General features: G+C 36.8%; 1 protein-coding gene across 1 annotated transcript in view; it reads left to right on the top strand.

Moving 5' to 3' along the window:
- The window catches only part of LOC136876452 (BRCA1-associated ATM activator 1), a 102,000-nt gene that overhangs the window by 34,418 nt on the left and 52,619 nt on the right, over positions 1-14,963 (top strand). Inside the window, exons 3-5 of the mRNA XM_068228443.1 lie at positions 2,890-3,479; positions 8,854-9,066; positions 14,279-14,536. Coding sequence (XP_068084544.1) covers positions 2,890-3,479; positions 8,854-9,066; positions 14,279-14,536 — 1,061 coding nt within the window. The remainder of the gene's footprint in view (positions 1-2,889; positions 3,480-8,853; positions 9,067-14,278; positions 14,537-14,963) is intronic.

Below are 14,963 nucleotides of genomic sequence, written 5' to 3' on the forward strand. Positions count from 1 at the left end.
AACTTAACCTTATTGGAATTATCATTAAGAACACTAAATCAAAAGTTAAATTCAGAGGGGAGTTGTCTGAATCATTTGAAATCCAGACTGGACTTCGACAGGGTGATGGCCTCTCACCATTATTATTTATCTGCACACTGGGAAAAATTGTGCGAGAGTGGACTAAGAAATGCCAACCAAACATCAAGATTGACAAAAACATCAAACTTAATTGCCTGGCATTTGCAGATGACCTTGCAATCTGTCTGTTAGGTCATCAGCCCAGAGACTGGTTGGATCCTCAAATAGCACCACCAAAGGTTATGCGGTTATAAGGAAACCGCAAAAACCAATGGCAGCACCAAAATGAGGCGTACTAGGCAAGACGAGGAGTGAGGTAGTTTGCCATTGCTTTCCTCACTGGGTCAGAAAGTGCTATTACAGCACGACTGACCCTATGAGCAACACCTTTCATAACACTCAGATGCACTAGTCGTGCTCTGAATGTCAATACTCAGCACCACCCATACCCCAGCAGCTTCCATATTGTCACACCCATGGATGAGACTGGGACTTTGGTGAAAGCTACACTTTACTCTGGCCTGTGCCAAGGGATGGATACAAAAGTACTGTATCCATCAAGAAATGGCAGCAGGTAAAAACACCAACTATCACACTGAATAATAACACACAAATTAAGATTGTAAATAAATTCAAGTATCTTGGAGAGATTATTACTTGGAACTTAAACGAAAAATATCAGTAGAAAATAGAACAACTAAATTGAAATAAGCACAGCGTATCACTTAGCTAACCTACAGGAAGAAATCTCTCTCGATAAATGCAAAATTCAAACACAACTCCGTTATTAAACCTGAAGCAACCTATGCTAGTGAAACACTATTCAGTTTGAACACCAAATCAGCAACAGATAAATTACAGAAGACAGAAAGAAGTATCCTTAGAACAATCATAAACAAAAAACACCAAGTAGATGGACAATGGCGATTATTACCTAATGAAGTTGTATACCAGGAAACTGAGTTAATAATAAGACACACTGCGAAAAAGGAGGGTTGCATTTTTCTGCCACGTATCAAGGCTATCTGAAACCAGGGTGCTGAAACATCTTTTCAACTATTTTCGGTAAAGTAAAACCAAGAATAATTGGTTCAAAGAAGTCGAAGATGATTTAGATGAGTTAAGCTTGACAGTGCAGCAAATTGAAAAAAAAAGACCGAGAAGAGAAGAGGATCCTGAGAAACAGAGACTTGAGACTTAAACTAAAGCTTTTACAGACAAACCGTACACCATAACTGACGAAGAAAGGGCAGCCAGGTCAGAAAGAATGAAGAGTTCCAGGAGCAGAAGAGGAATCATAAGCCAAATTTGTAGCTAATACTCTTAAGACCTAAATGTATATGGATTGATTAAAGTCCTCCAACGTGGGCATAAAATAATTTTTAAAAAATGAATGAAATTGCAACATATTAAAATTTTCTTATAACTAAGATAATTTAATAAGCCCTAAAGTAGATCTATTTTAATTTGTGGGCTTTACTCAGTTTTATTATGTAACACTGTTAGGTAACCAATTTATTTATGTCATTTGGCTTGGCTTAAACTTTCTTGCCAGAACTTTTAAAGGGCAGTCCCTCCATTGACCTAATAGTTCATTAGGGCAATACTCAGAGTGAGTGAGTGAATGAACAAGCAAGCAAGCAAACCACCTGCCACCTTCCAGTGTCTTCATTCTAGTAACTTGCTACTTTTTTCTTGATAATAATGGTTTCTTCTCCACAAATTCGGTGACGTACATATCAATTTCGTTACATTTTCCAATCCTTGGTCTTCTGCATTATTTGTGTGATGTGTAAGCATTGAACTTTTCGTCTTTCTGTCAATATTGTGCATTACATTTGGAAACAACAAACTTTTCACAGCTTATACCTTTATTAGTATGTTTTGCCTCGTGTAGAACCAGCAATTTGAAGTTTACATAATAATTGCTCCTTTATTTAACCAATGTGACTTTCCGTACATCCCGCTATGACTGAGTAGTGACCAAAACTGAATGCATTGACACAATATCTCCAAGTCAAGCTGCCCCCTGTGAATGGAGGTGATAGAATATCATCCATGGTATTCCCTGTCTGTCATAAGAAGTGACTAAAAGGGGGACCAGCTGCTCTCAACTTGGGAGCCTGGGTTAGTGACCATGGTTCCCCTAGCTGAGTCTGGCATTGCCTCCACTTGTGTCAGGATCTTCTCCTGCATGTTTCCTATTCGACCTTCCTTGGTCAACGTCTCTCTTTACGACCCTGACAGTATTAGGTTACTGAGGACAGGGAGTCTTTCATTTTTATGGCTTACATGGCCCTTCCCTTTCTTTTGCTGATACCTTCATTTTTTGAAGTGTTGGACCTCTCCCATTTTTTCCCTCTTGTTAGTGTTAATAGAGGATGGTTACTCATTTGTATTTCCTCTTAAAATACTAACCACCACCACCACCACCACCACCACCACCACCACCACCACCAAGCGACAGTAGATCACAAGCCACAAATTGGAAAAGTTCTTCAAAGCTCAAGAAATTTCAGTTTATTTGTTTGTGTCCTTGAGCTCAGCTGCAATGTGAGTGGTGACTTCCAATGAACATTATACAGTATACAGTAACAGGAATGTTACAAACAGACCTTCACAAAAATGTATTAGGCTGCACATATAAGATGACTGATTTTTATAAGTACATTTTAATGTTTAAAAAAATCTTATATTTGGGCCAATATGGTATTTCTGTCTGTAGACATTACTGTTAATCCATCCTTTTTTTTTTCACCAGCAGTCAAATTCTACTGTGTTACATCTCTTTATATGTTTTTCTGATGTGCATTGCATTCTTATTTTCAGAGCTTTGGAAAGATGCTGTCCAGTTTTGTCATGAGGATACAAGTATTTATGTGTCAAGGGAAGGCATCAAATTCATAACAGAATTTCTAAACTTCTTGTTGAGAGAAGATTCTGGCAAGGTTGATGCAGTGTTAAATCTTGCACTGGGCCCCTTGACTTCTAATTCCAAGAAGCTTATTCCTGCTCTAGAGATGACTGTCAAAATCTTGGAAACTGCTTTATTTGGAAGTGAAACTTGCATACTATATGAGAAACTTGACAGATTCAACCTGGATTCCCTTGGATGGTCAATATTGAATAACACAGAAGAGAAAGAAATTCTTGAAAAAGTGACTCAACTTCTGACTGTTTTGTATTTCACATCACTTCAGTATCAGAATAAAACATCTGATGTCACATATATTCAGTTTAATGAGTTCCAATCAAAATTATACAACCTCTTGACTGTTCTTGCAACAAGACGCCTTATTCCAGTCTTTGTAAAGGTTCTTGTTCACAGTCAGTTCTATTGGCATAAGACTGCTATTGAAGTCCCACAAGAGTCTGACAGAAGGCCTGTTGTGTTTGAGATTCAACTCATCATTTTACAGGTAATGTGTGATCATATTGTCTGTACCTGATAGCTTCATTTTTCCATACTAACTCATTACTTTATTGTAATTCTAATGGTGTACATAATAGGTTAACAGCATCACCAGTTCTCATCATGGTGACTCCAGTTTTAATTCCCAGTCAATACATGGAGGATTTTGGATATAATAGTCATTTGCCTGATTTTTGTATTCTACACAAGTCACGTGGCTGAGGACTATAAGCTTTCAAGTAATTTCACTCACTCCTTTACTTCCCAAATGGAAACAGTGTTAATTGCCAGAGTATTTCTTCAGTACTCTGCCCACTGCATTTGACACCATATAAGAAACAGTGTGATCTTGCAACTCTTACTTTTTGTGTTCTTATCAGGACACTGGGGCTGATGAGCTCATTATTTGGCCTCTTAAAACAACAGACATCCTCTTAACAACACACACTATCTCAACCTGCTTGACGACTCGATAAATCTTTGGAAATTAGCGAATATGTCTATGAAGACTAAGAAGGCGAAGATGGCTATGACCAACAGTTTGACACTGAATAAAGATACAACGTAATAGTTTTCTTGTCAAGTTTGTGTATTTTGTAAATAAATATCTAATTAAGGTAAAAAATTGTTTTTCATTTGATCACATTGTGAAAAAAAAAAGGCATAAAATTATTTTGACCAGTTTTTGAATGCAAATACTCGTATGTGCAGCTCATTAAAAAATCCCTACATAATTTACAAAACATGATGATGATGATGGAAATAATGATAATAATGATAATAATGGGAGCACTAATAATAATAGTAATAATACCTAAAAGTACAGTTCAGCATTGTCATTGACCTAACCAGAGCATGATGTAACAGAATGTTAACTAACTAGCCAGCTGGACTGGTTCTAATGACAGAGTATTACACCACCTTGCATTTGATGCTAGACTGGAGAGAAGTAAGTACTTCATTAAGATAAGTTCCAAATTTCAAGTATTTAAGGATTTAATCAGAATTTAAAAATAAGTGTTCATACATTTCTAAATATTTTCAAGTATGTTATGATAGAATCTGATGTTCTTTCAAGTACAAAACATATCATTCTCTTTTTAATTAGGATGCTTGTTTGTTGTTGTTTTTTTTTTTTGCAGGTATAATTTTCTTATATGGTTTCTTTTTCAACCAGTTTCTAAATTTACTTATTCATAAATTAGTTTTGACAGACTGAAGAACCTAGCAGTTATAAATTAACTGAATCGAAACTGAAAAGAAATGGCTTCAAATATTGCTTTAAAAAAAACTATTGTTGTCGGAAGAAAATGAGTTCTAGGATAGATCTGTCTTGTTTAAATCCATGTTATTCTTCCTCAAGTTTAGGTCCAACTATTTTTCTGATTTTTCTCTCTGGGATAAACTCGTATATTTTTAATTCACGAGATAGGATGATACCGCGATAGTTATTACGCTCCCTTCAGTCACCTTTCTTAAATCGTGGAAAGACTTCTCCCTACCTCATCATCATCTCATATCCTGATGCAGAAGTTGTCAGGCGAGCTGAACATGACCTAGTACGCTCCTGGCACTAAAAACCATACAATAAATATATATATCACGCCTTTCCTCCATTCGTTGGGGATTTAATTTTTTTCCCAAATTTTATTTAGTACTCTGTACTACCACTGTATTTTAGGCTCTCAGAGTGCTCTGATTATGTACGTCCACACTCGGCTCGTCTGGTCCAGCAGACTTGTTTTTCATTTTACATATTGCTGTCTCCGCTTCCAGCCAGGTCGTCATTTGTATTACAGTTCAGTAAGTGATAGAAATATGTACTCCTGTAACATTTCATTTTCATTTCTAGTTACCTCTTCATTTGGAAGAAGTATTGTGTTGATGGTATTATTTTGTTTTTAACAATGCTATACAGTTGCTTCTTGTGTTAATCTTGCCCTATCCTGTTTGCAAGATGGCTTTGAATGTCAATTTCTCAACATCAATTATTGTTTTGACCTTAAATCTTTTTCTCTGTAAAATGATAGTTTATCCTGGGTATCACTTGGAAATCCTCGCTGTCTGGCACGGTATAAAGCTCTTCTTGCACCATTTCTAGTTTTGATAGACCGACCGGGCTCGATAGCTGCAGTCGCTTAAGCGCGGCCAGTATCCAGTATTCGGGAGATAGTAGGTTTAAACCCCACTGTCGGCAGCCCTGAAAATGGTTTTCCGTGGTTTCCCATTTTCACACCAGGCAAATGCTGGGGCTGTACCTTAATTAAGGCCACAGCTGCTTCCTTCCCACTCCTACCCCTTCCCTGTCCCATCGTCGCCACAAGACCTATCTGTGTCGGTGCAATGTAAAGCAATTAGCAAAAAAAAAAAATAGTTTTGATAGCAGCTTTTACATCCTCATTCCACCATGCTGTTTCTTCTTTTCATTGGCTCTGATTGCCACATACCGTATTTTCTCGTGTAATTAACGCACATTTTTTTGATAAAAAATATAGACAAAAACTTTGGATGCGTAAATTATACAAGGTATTCAAATGATTTAAAATTACTTTACATTTAAATATAATATATAAACGCAACTGGTGTAACTCATTTGCGGTTATCGTCATTTGGCGTAAAATTCCGGCATGAGATTTTTTCTGAAAAGTCAAATAGGATACACGTGGGTTTGAAGTACCGACACTGGAAAAATTCTTCCCGTTACGAGCTGACAATACGACTTGAAGTGAAATAAACCTGAACTAATAAGAGTATAATTCATGTAAAGTCATAACATTGACATACTTATTTAGTATTAAAAACTTCATTTTTTGTCCGTATTGACTCAAGATTTTACAATGCTTAGTAAAGCTAAAGGTTCCACCTATTCAATACGTTATTGTAATGGTCTATTTAGAACATCTGCCATCAACTGTTACAGCAAGCATTGCACTACATCATTGTTTTTCGCTTCCGGTAGCGCGTACTATAACACTCAATGTTCCTTTCTATTCAAAAAAAAAATGACATACTGGCAAAAAAAGAAAACTGTCCACTACAAGAAGGGGCGGGCATTGAAGGAGGGACCCTGCTATATTTCCGTAAGTGATTCGTATCCAATCTTGTACGAGTGACGTGTCCATCCACCCTTTTTTCTTGGATACCAACGTGGATCCCTCGTGGAAATTTTACTTTAGGCACTTTTTCATTTTAGAACAACATAAGGTGCAAGCTTCCTGCCATCAACTGTTACAGCAAGTATTGCACTACATCATTGTTTTTCGCTTCCGGTAGCGCGTACTATAACACTCAATGTTCCTTTCTTTTCAATTGTTCGACTTTGGGACTGATTGGCGTCTGACTTGCGGTTCCTATTTGGGAAATCAAATATTCCTTCACTTTACACTTCTCAATCGCAAAGTGATATAAATAAATTACTTTTAGGTTGAAATCATTTGTAATTTTTTGGCATAATGATGTTCTTTGTTGAAGAGAAAGTCTATTTATTTCCATGAACTTAATCATCCTCCCACAGCTGAACAAGTTTGCTTGTTTACAATCCTTCTTGACACTATGTCAATATTGTCCTTTTTGCCACTGTGAACTTTCTGTACACTTTTCAGAACACAACTCTAATGCTTCCTTATTGGCTCTATAAATTCAACTGAATAGCTGCACCACTATTTGAGTTTGACATTCTGTCCGTATGTGGGACTATGTACAGATGTGGTTGTATTTACGAACAGCTTAAGGGCCATAAATAGAAACACAAAGTATAAACACAGTACCTGGTCTCATACATTTATGCGCATTCATACACTTCTTTGTTCCCTCCCCATTACTTACGTATGTAATTTTAAGACAGTTAAGCTCACTTATTATCACAGTGTGTTACAACCAGTATTTGTATGAATACCTGAGCATATTTCACATTGTAACTCCATTTATTATCTCGTATATTATCATTTGCAGTGCCTTTAGTAGTGCAGATGGTACATAGAGTGTCTGATCCTACCTCAGTCCTGTGTTATTTGCAAGTAGTCCACCATGCCAACCTCATGTCAGTAGATTTTTACCAGCGCATAAAACAGTTCCAATGGCACAACATTCTGGTACTGTTATGTCTCTTAAAATCTTGAAAGTTGTTAGTAGGGCATAAAACCAATAACATATTTACACTAGCAGTGCTGCGTTGAAGAGAGATACCTCTGATCAACCTCGCTGTCAAATTTTGTTATACCGAGCTCGATAGCTGCAGTCGCTTAAGTGCGGTCAGTATCCAGTATTCGGGAGATAGTAGGTTCGAACCCCACTGTCGGCAGCCCTGAAAATGGTTTTCCGTGGTTTCCCATTTTCACACCAGGCAAATGCTGGGGCTGTACCTTAATTAAGGCCACGGCCGCTTCCTTCCCACTCCTAGCCCTCCCTGTCCCATCGTCGCCATAAGACCTATCTGTGTCGGTGCGACGTAAAGCAACTAGCAAAAAAAAAAAAAAAAAAGAAAAATTGTTAACTTGTCCAAGGCCTTTGCAAGGTAACATTATTTTTTCCAGAAATAGTACTTCTAGTAGATTAGGCTTTGGCTTGGTCCACATTTTCTTTCATTGCCTTAATAAACGCAAAAAAGTATGATGATTGTTGGACTTGAACCATTAAGGAGTACAAAAACAGATTTTCATCCTAAACCACCCAGCTGTATCACACTTGATGTGCGAACAAACCAGGCCTCATGCTAGAAACACTTCTTTAAATTTTAAGGGCACAATTTTCTAGCAAACCATTTGCGTTACAAAGTAAATGTATGTGAACATTCTGATGGGAAATTTATTTCTTAATCCTGCATGCATGATTCTCCCTTGATAGAAGTAAGATTTTATCTCTTTTGGTTTTTATTAGATTAAGCATGCATTGAAATACAAAAAAGGGCACTTATTTTTTGGAAAACTGCCAATTGTTTGGAAGAAAATGCATATGAACTTTTTTTGGTGGTAAATTGAATTCTAAGTACACTTTGTGGGGCCCTATGACTAACGTTCTGGGCAATGTATTCACTTCCTGAGTTCCAGATTCACTATTTTGTTGGCTTGCCTTACATTTTTTGAACAACCTGATGGGATGGGATAATAGCCTGTGGTAATCTTGAAGAAATTAGCTTTTCTAGTGATGAAAGAATTACTGAAATCTGTTGAATGACTCAAGATTAGCTTCCACCCGCAAACCCTCAGAGTTTTTCTTTATAATGTTGGATCACATGTTTCTATGTTATAGTTTGATAATTGTTGCTACAGAATAGTTATGGGATTCTTAATACTTATGTTTCTCTTATAAGGGAGTTGCAGGCAACAATTCTTCCCTTTTAACAGTGCTTCATTGAGAAATTAGTCTCTTTTTATTTTTTTCAGATTCTCCCTGTGTTGAGCACAGTTGTGAACACCAAGGCCTCTGAAAATGAATGTATGGAGTCCTACAAAAATAAAATTTTTGAATTAACTTCAGAGAGTACTCAGAGGTTGGGATATTGTGTACGAGACATAATAAAATTGCTAGACAATGCCCCTGAACTTGCTCACATGGCAGTCGTGAACCTGATGCTACTTAAGGATATCATGACAAGGGTTTGTATAGTTAAGGTCCCACTTCCATTAAAAATTTGATATTCCTTGTGCATGCTACGTTTAACATTCCATTAATTATTTATAAGTATTTCAATGGATATCACAATCCCACCTTGAGTTCGACACGTATTTTTAAAAAGAATTTCAGAGAGAGAAAATCCAAAAGGGATCGTTGCCCTTGTAATAAGGGTTGCCAAGAAGATATAGCCTCGTAATTAGTTTTTCAAGCAAAATTTCAATAATATTTTGAATTAAAGTGTTTATTTATTGATCAATATTTTATCAACATTCCCCTAAAGAGGCAGCTATCCCTGACTGGAAACATTTATTTCATTTGTAATTTGTCATACTATACAAGTGGTGATTTTACAATTTGAAGAGAATATCTGAGAATATTAATGGCAGTTTCTTTAGTTCCAATATCATAATTCCAAAACTCCGAAAGAAGTTCACACAGCATTTAGATATCACTCCTTGAGCACCAAACAGCAGTCCAATCACCCCTCAATTTTGGAGCAAGTTGTTGTATTTCCCCTCCAGATGTTTAAAGTATGGGTCATAACGGCTCTTCTTTTCTGCATCAAATTCTGCTGCTTGTTTTTCCTCCTTCAAACCTCACAGTTAGATCGATAATGAAGCCGATGTTCTTTCTGTCGACTGCTAAAATATCCGGCTTATAGGAGCCCTCAGATAAAATACATTACACTTCTTCAAATACTTCAAGCTAGCAATAAAGCTCCAGACTCTGTGGTGCTTATTGTTTCCCTTTGCAGCAAAAACCAAGAACATGGGGAAGGGTTTCATTCTTGTTGCAGTGATTGCAACAGGTTTCTTTGCTTCTACCAGTGATACTGCACACTGTGATGTTACAATTTATTTTTATTACATTAGTCCATTGAAATTGGATGAAGCTTTTTTTTTTCCTCATGGAAATCCAGTTATTTGATTTTAACTATTCCGAGAACTGCAGTACCCTTCCACCACGAAGAGGTAAGATTTCCCAGAACTTGTATTTTTCTCTTAATTTGCCTCTAATTTTCCGCATGTTCGGTTCTGCATCAGTGTTGAAATCCAAACATTTTAAACTATCCTTGATTTCACCCTCAAAATTCGTAGTCTGTATGATTAATGGCTCAGCAATGGACTTCAACTGATTGCAGATATTTGTGTTGAAGGAAAGCTTCCTATGATGCTCAAATAACTCCTGAGCCATGAACCTTCCTAGCACTGGAAAGCATTGAATAAGGACAGTCTGTCGGTAATGCAGTTATTTCTTTAATAGCACTCCTTGTTTGCCAATATCATCTGAGAAGCCCCAAAGTTTTGATAAAGAGGCATACTGCAATGGATAAATCAGTTTGGGACACCATGAACCTACTACGCTGGTGTAGGAGGGGGAGAGATGATACTCCCACGTGGCGCTTCCCAGGTGGCAGATAGGGGGGTCCTAACCGGCTTGCCAATGGACTTAAGCGAAATAAAATAGCTCTCACGGACCAAACACACATCACCCTGTGGGTAGGGGATGCAGGCGAAGAATACACCCACGGTATCCCATGCCTGTTGTAAGAGGCGACTAAAAGGGGCGATCAAGCGATGATCGAATTAGAACCATGAGACTACTTGTAATTAGTACCACCGCGTGGGGAACGCCGTGGGTCACTTTTACTTGCAAGTAGTACCACTACAGTATGTTAGGTACACAATAGGTTTATGATTAGTAGTGACACTGTATGAATCAGGGTAAGTTTTACATTACCTGTGATTAGTGCCACTCTGTGAGCGACACAATGGGTCTGCCTTGCCTATGAGTAGTACCTGATGTGTGAGGAACACCATGGGATAGATAGGACTGTACAAGTTTCTGTAATTAGTACACCTATGTGAGGAACACCGTAGATTTGCGTCGCCTGTAATTGGCGCTGCAATGCGAGAAACGCCATAGGTCTGTTACATGTGCGCATTACATCACCTGTGAGTAGTACCATAATGTGTGGAATACTGCGAGTCTACGCTACTTTTGATTAGTACCGCAAATGTCAAATACCATGGTTCTACTTTCCTAGCGATAAATACCATTATGAGGGGCCGTTGAACTGGATTTTGGACCCCTTTAGACAGCAAGAATCCTCGATTCAGGATTGTGCTTTAGAAGCAGTCCCTTGGTCAGTAATGCTATTGTTTAATGCTAGTTTCTGGGAATGTGGGGCATTATTGGTCAGATCCACTGATTATTTTAAATTCATATCCATCCATTCATTCTTCATCATGTTTTGAATTCTGGTAATTGGATGATTTTGGACTTTTAAATGGTACAAAATGAGATGAAATATAATTACAATTTAAAAGGGCTGTAATTATATTTCATCTCACCTGGCTGTTAGGCCCCTTTAAACAACAATCAACATCATCATCGATTTGGCCCAAATTTACTGATTATGTTTTATTTTCTGGTTGGGTTTAAGAAAAGAGTTCATAAGTTTTATTATACTGCTGTTTAACTTATTTATAAAATCATTTTCATGAAGGACAATTTCAGCGTTGAATGTAACCCCCAAGGTATTTTGATCATTATCATCCAAAAAAAGTGATCTGAATTCTGTCCATGGTTCTAATATTAGGTTTCAGATTATTTTCAATTACTATAGAATTTGATTTAACAGCATTCAATATAAGACTAACTTTATTTAAATAATGGTTGGTAGTATCATTCGTTGAAGATGCCGAGTCTTCATTTTTAACTATTAAAACTATGTTATCTGCAAAACCTAATGTTGCTAGGCTATTGTGACGTCCTACAAGTTGATACCCAAACTCTGAGGCATATTCTGTCTTTATTCTAATAGAATCTTACTTATATTCTCTCTTGTTGAATTCCTTCAAAATGAAGTATATTGCCAAGTTAAAGAGAAGAGGTGAAAGTGGTGAACTTTGAGCTACACCCTTACAGACAGGTATCTCCTTGGTGCGAGTGGTCACATCTATTTCTATGTGTACAGAGTTATGTTTTAGGACAGAAAATACTAAAGATTTGAACTGGTGAGGAGTCGTGTGTTTAAGGTCGATTCTAGGTGATTGTGGCCAATGGTGTCAGACTTTAGAAACATTTAACCAAAGTAATATAGCAGCAATTTTTTCTTTTGTTTCCAATTTTGGAGACACCTGTTTACTAGTGCCGAATTAATGAAAGTTTCTGGTGTTGACACAAAATCTCTTTCTTGGGTTGATAATTCGACATGCGGTCTAATTTTCTTTTCTCGTGTCCTCTCAGTAAATTTTCTTGGAATGGAAAAGATGGTTTAAGGATGCCAATTAGTGATTTAATTAGGATCTCTAACTTTATACATGATGGTATGACCTTCCGTAAACATCTTAGGAACATAATCCCAGGTTAACATTACCTTTGCAGTTATACTGATAATTCTGTAACATTTAATTTCTTTGATTAGTTTGAGTAGTACCGTATCAAGACGAGAGGCTGTATCTTCATTCCTTTTACTGCTAGTTCAATTTCTGCCTCTGTCACTTAACAATTAGAATCATTATTTTCCCTTTCATGAAAATTATACACATCCAGAATAGCAGAAATTTCTATGCCTATCGTATTGGAATAAAATTCAAAAATTTTTGATGGTGGAATTCTACATTGTTTGCCCTCTGTAAATGCAATAACATTTTGACCTGCCTCCTTCCTCCTGTAATATTAGTAATGCTGTATAAGATCATACTTACAATGATTTCTTTCCTGTTCTTTGAAACGTTTTATCACAATATTGGGGATTGATACATTGATAACACTAGGACTCTTTTCATACTGATTGCCTCCCTTTCCTAGCTTTATAATTTGTTACAGTGAGATATTCAGGGGCCTCAAATTTTGTTGGTGTGTTCAGCAAAAATTTGGTGAATTGATTAATGTCTTCAAATTTATCCTTTCAGATTTATCTTTGTCTAGGATCAAAACAATATTCAAAAGTATTAAGTCATAAGCAATCAAACTAATGTTTGGTCTATCATCTGGTTTTCAGCAGGATGTGAATATGGATTCATTCATTTCATATCACTCAGTAATTGCTTTCCTGTAAACACCAAGATGTGTATGGGCAATATGACCGTCATTTAAACTACAGAAAGATTTGCCACAATGATGACATATTGTATAATTTTGCGAATATTTATTAGCTTCGTCTTTTCCTTGAGCATGATCATTCTCTTTGTGGGTTACAGGTCCTAGTGATGAGATCTCAAGTGAGGGAGGCAAAGTTAGTTCATAGTCATCTGGCGATACATAACACGGGCGAAAATACCTTCTGACCTTGGTACTGATACCAACGTTTAAAGCTAGATTGCGTGCCAGAAGCCTGGATTCAGTTCCAAATCTCTCCACAATGTTCATGTGGAGTGAGGGCATATAATGCTGCTGCTGATTCGTTTGTTGGATGGAAACATTTAGCCTTAAGCATATTCCTTGGTGCTAAGTGCCAGCACTGGGTTTCACCCTCTCTCTTCCTACTATCATATATCACATTGTTAATTTCAGCTCATTAACTCCTGTGATGAGGTTGACATCAGGAAGGACATCCAGTCATAAAATTTTGCAACGAAAATTCATCTCGCTTCATACATGACCTCATTGAGAAACAGGACAAGGATTGGACACACATGTGGTGGTTTCTTTATCCAGAAGCTAACACAAACTGCCCTGCTCTCTCTCCCTTCGTCAATCCCAATTCTTCTGCATACATTTCTGTGCAGCCCCGACAAGCTTTTTTTTTTTGGCCTCCTATCTTCATCGGGGTGACTGATTTCAGTGCTCATTAAGGGGCCATGTTGACAGATCTTCAGTCTTGATGTGGGCATGGTGGCAAAAGAAGAAAGCAAAATGAACACATCAAGAGGCAAAAAAAAAAAAAAATTGTAATAATCTTCTGGTGCTGACCTGGCATTGTATTTATCTTATTATAGTTTCATATCCTCCTGTATAAGACTTGAATCATCACTTTTTTGTTATTGTCCATTATAAACTGTCCGTTTATATCTATGCAATGGGCATAGATATATTATTATTATTATTATTATTATTATTATTATTATTATTATTATTATTATTATTATTATTTTTTTTTTTTTTAAAGCTGCAGTATCAATTCTTTTTTAGTGGAGAGTGGATTTTAACCCATTACAGGTATTTTGATGCTGTTTTGTGTTGCAGGATCAAGCTGTCATTGTTTTTCAAACAATGATGTATACCTTGACGGATTTTCTGCCCAATTTCAATACGTATGTTCAGTGTGGAGAAGACTATGAAGATAACTTTGTGATTCAAAACCCTGAGCTTCTCTCTTGTGTGTTGGAAATGGTGACATCACTCATTCAGTGTTTCAACATCACCTGGAGGGACAGTGTAGAAACAATCTGTCTCTTCACCATGTTAATTTTGCTGTTGAGAAATTCTCACCTTACCAGCAAGGTAGGTTCAATATGAGGTGACTGTATTGTGCATAGATAATCTTTTACTGCAGTAGAGCTCCACTTAACCGAACTTTGCTTAACCGAAATGCACTTGCAAAATTGTATTTTAATATTTTGTTTTTACCCTCTCGTTCTTAGCCGTCGATATTAATAATTCTCTTGCCACATGTGCTGAGAGCTACGAGGCAAACCTTATTTTTATATAATGACTTATGCCAGAATGCATGTGTAGCATAAAACAAAACAGTTTCTTACCCTCTAGTTCGTTCCATGATACATTTTTTCTTGGACAAGCAGGAATTATTATTACTATATTATTATTATTATTATTATTATTATTATTATTATTATTATTACTACTGTATCATTCGTCATGAAGATTATGCAGACGACTCCGACCTTCCACAATAGCAGTTCTGAGAATT

The sequence above is a fragment of the Anabrus simplex genome, chromosome 6, assembly GCF_040414725.1.
Source record: "Anabrus simplex isolate iqAnaSimp1 chromosome 6, ASM4041472v1, whole genome shotgun sequence".
NCBI lineage: Eukaryota > Metazoa > Arthropoda > Insecta > Orthoptera > Tettigoniidae > Anabrus > Anabrus simplex.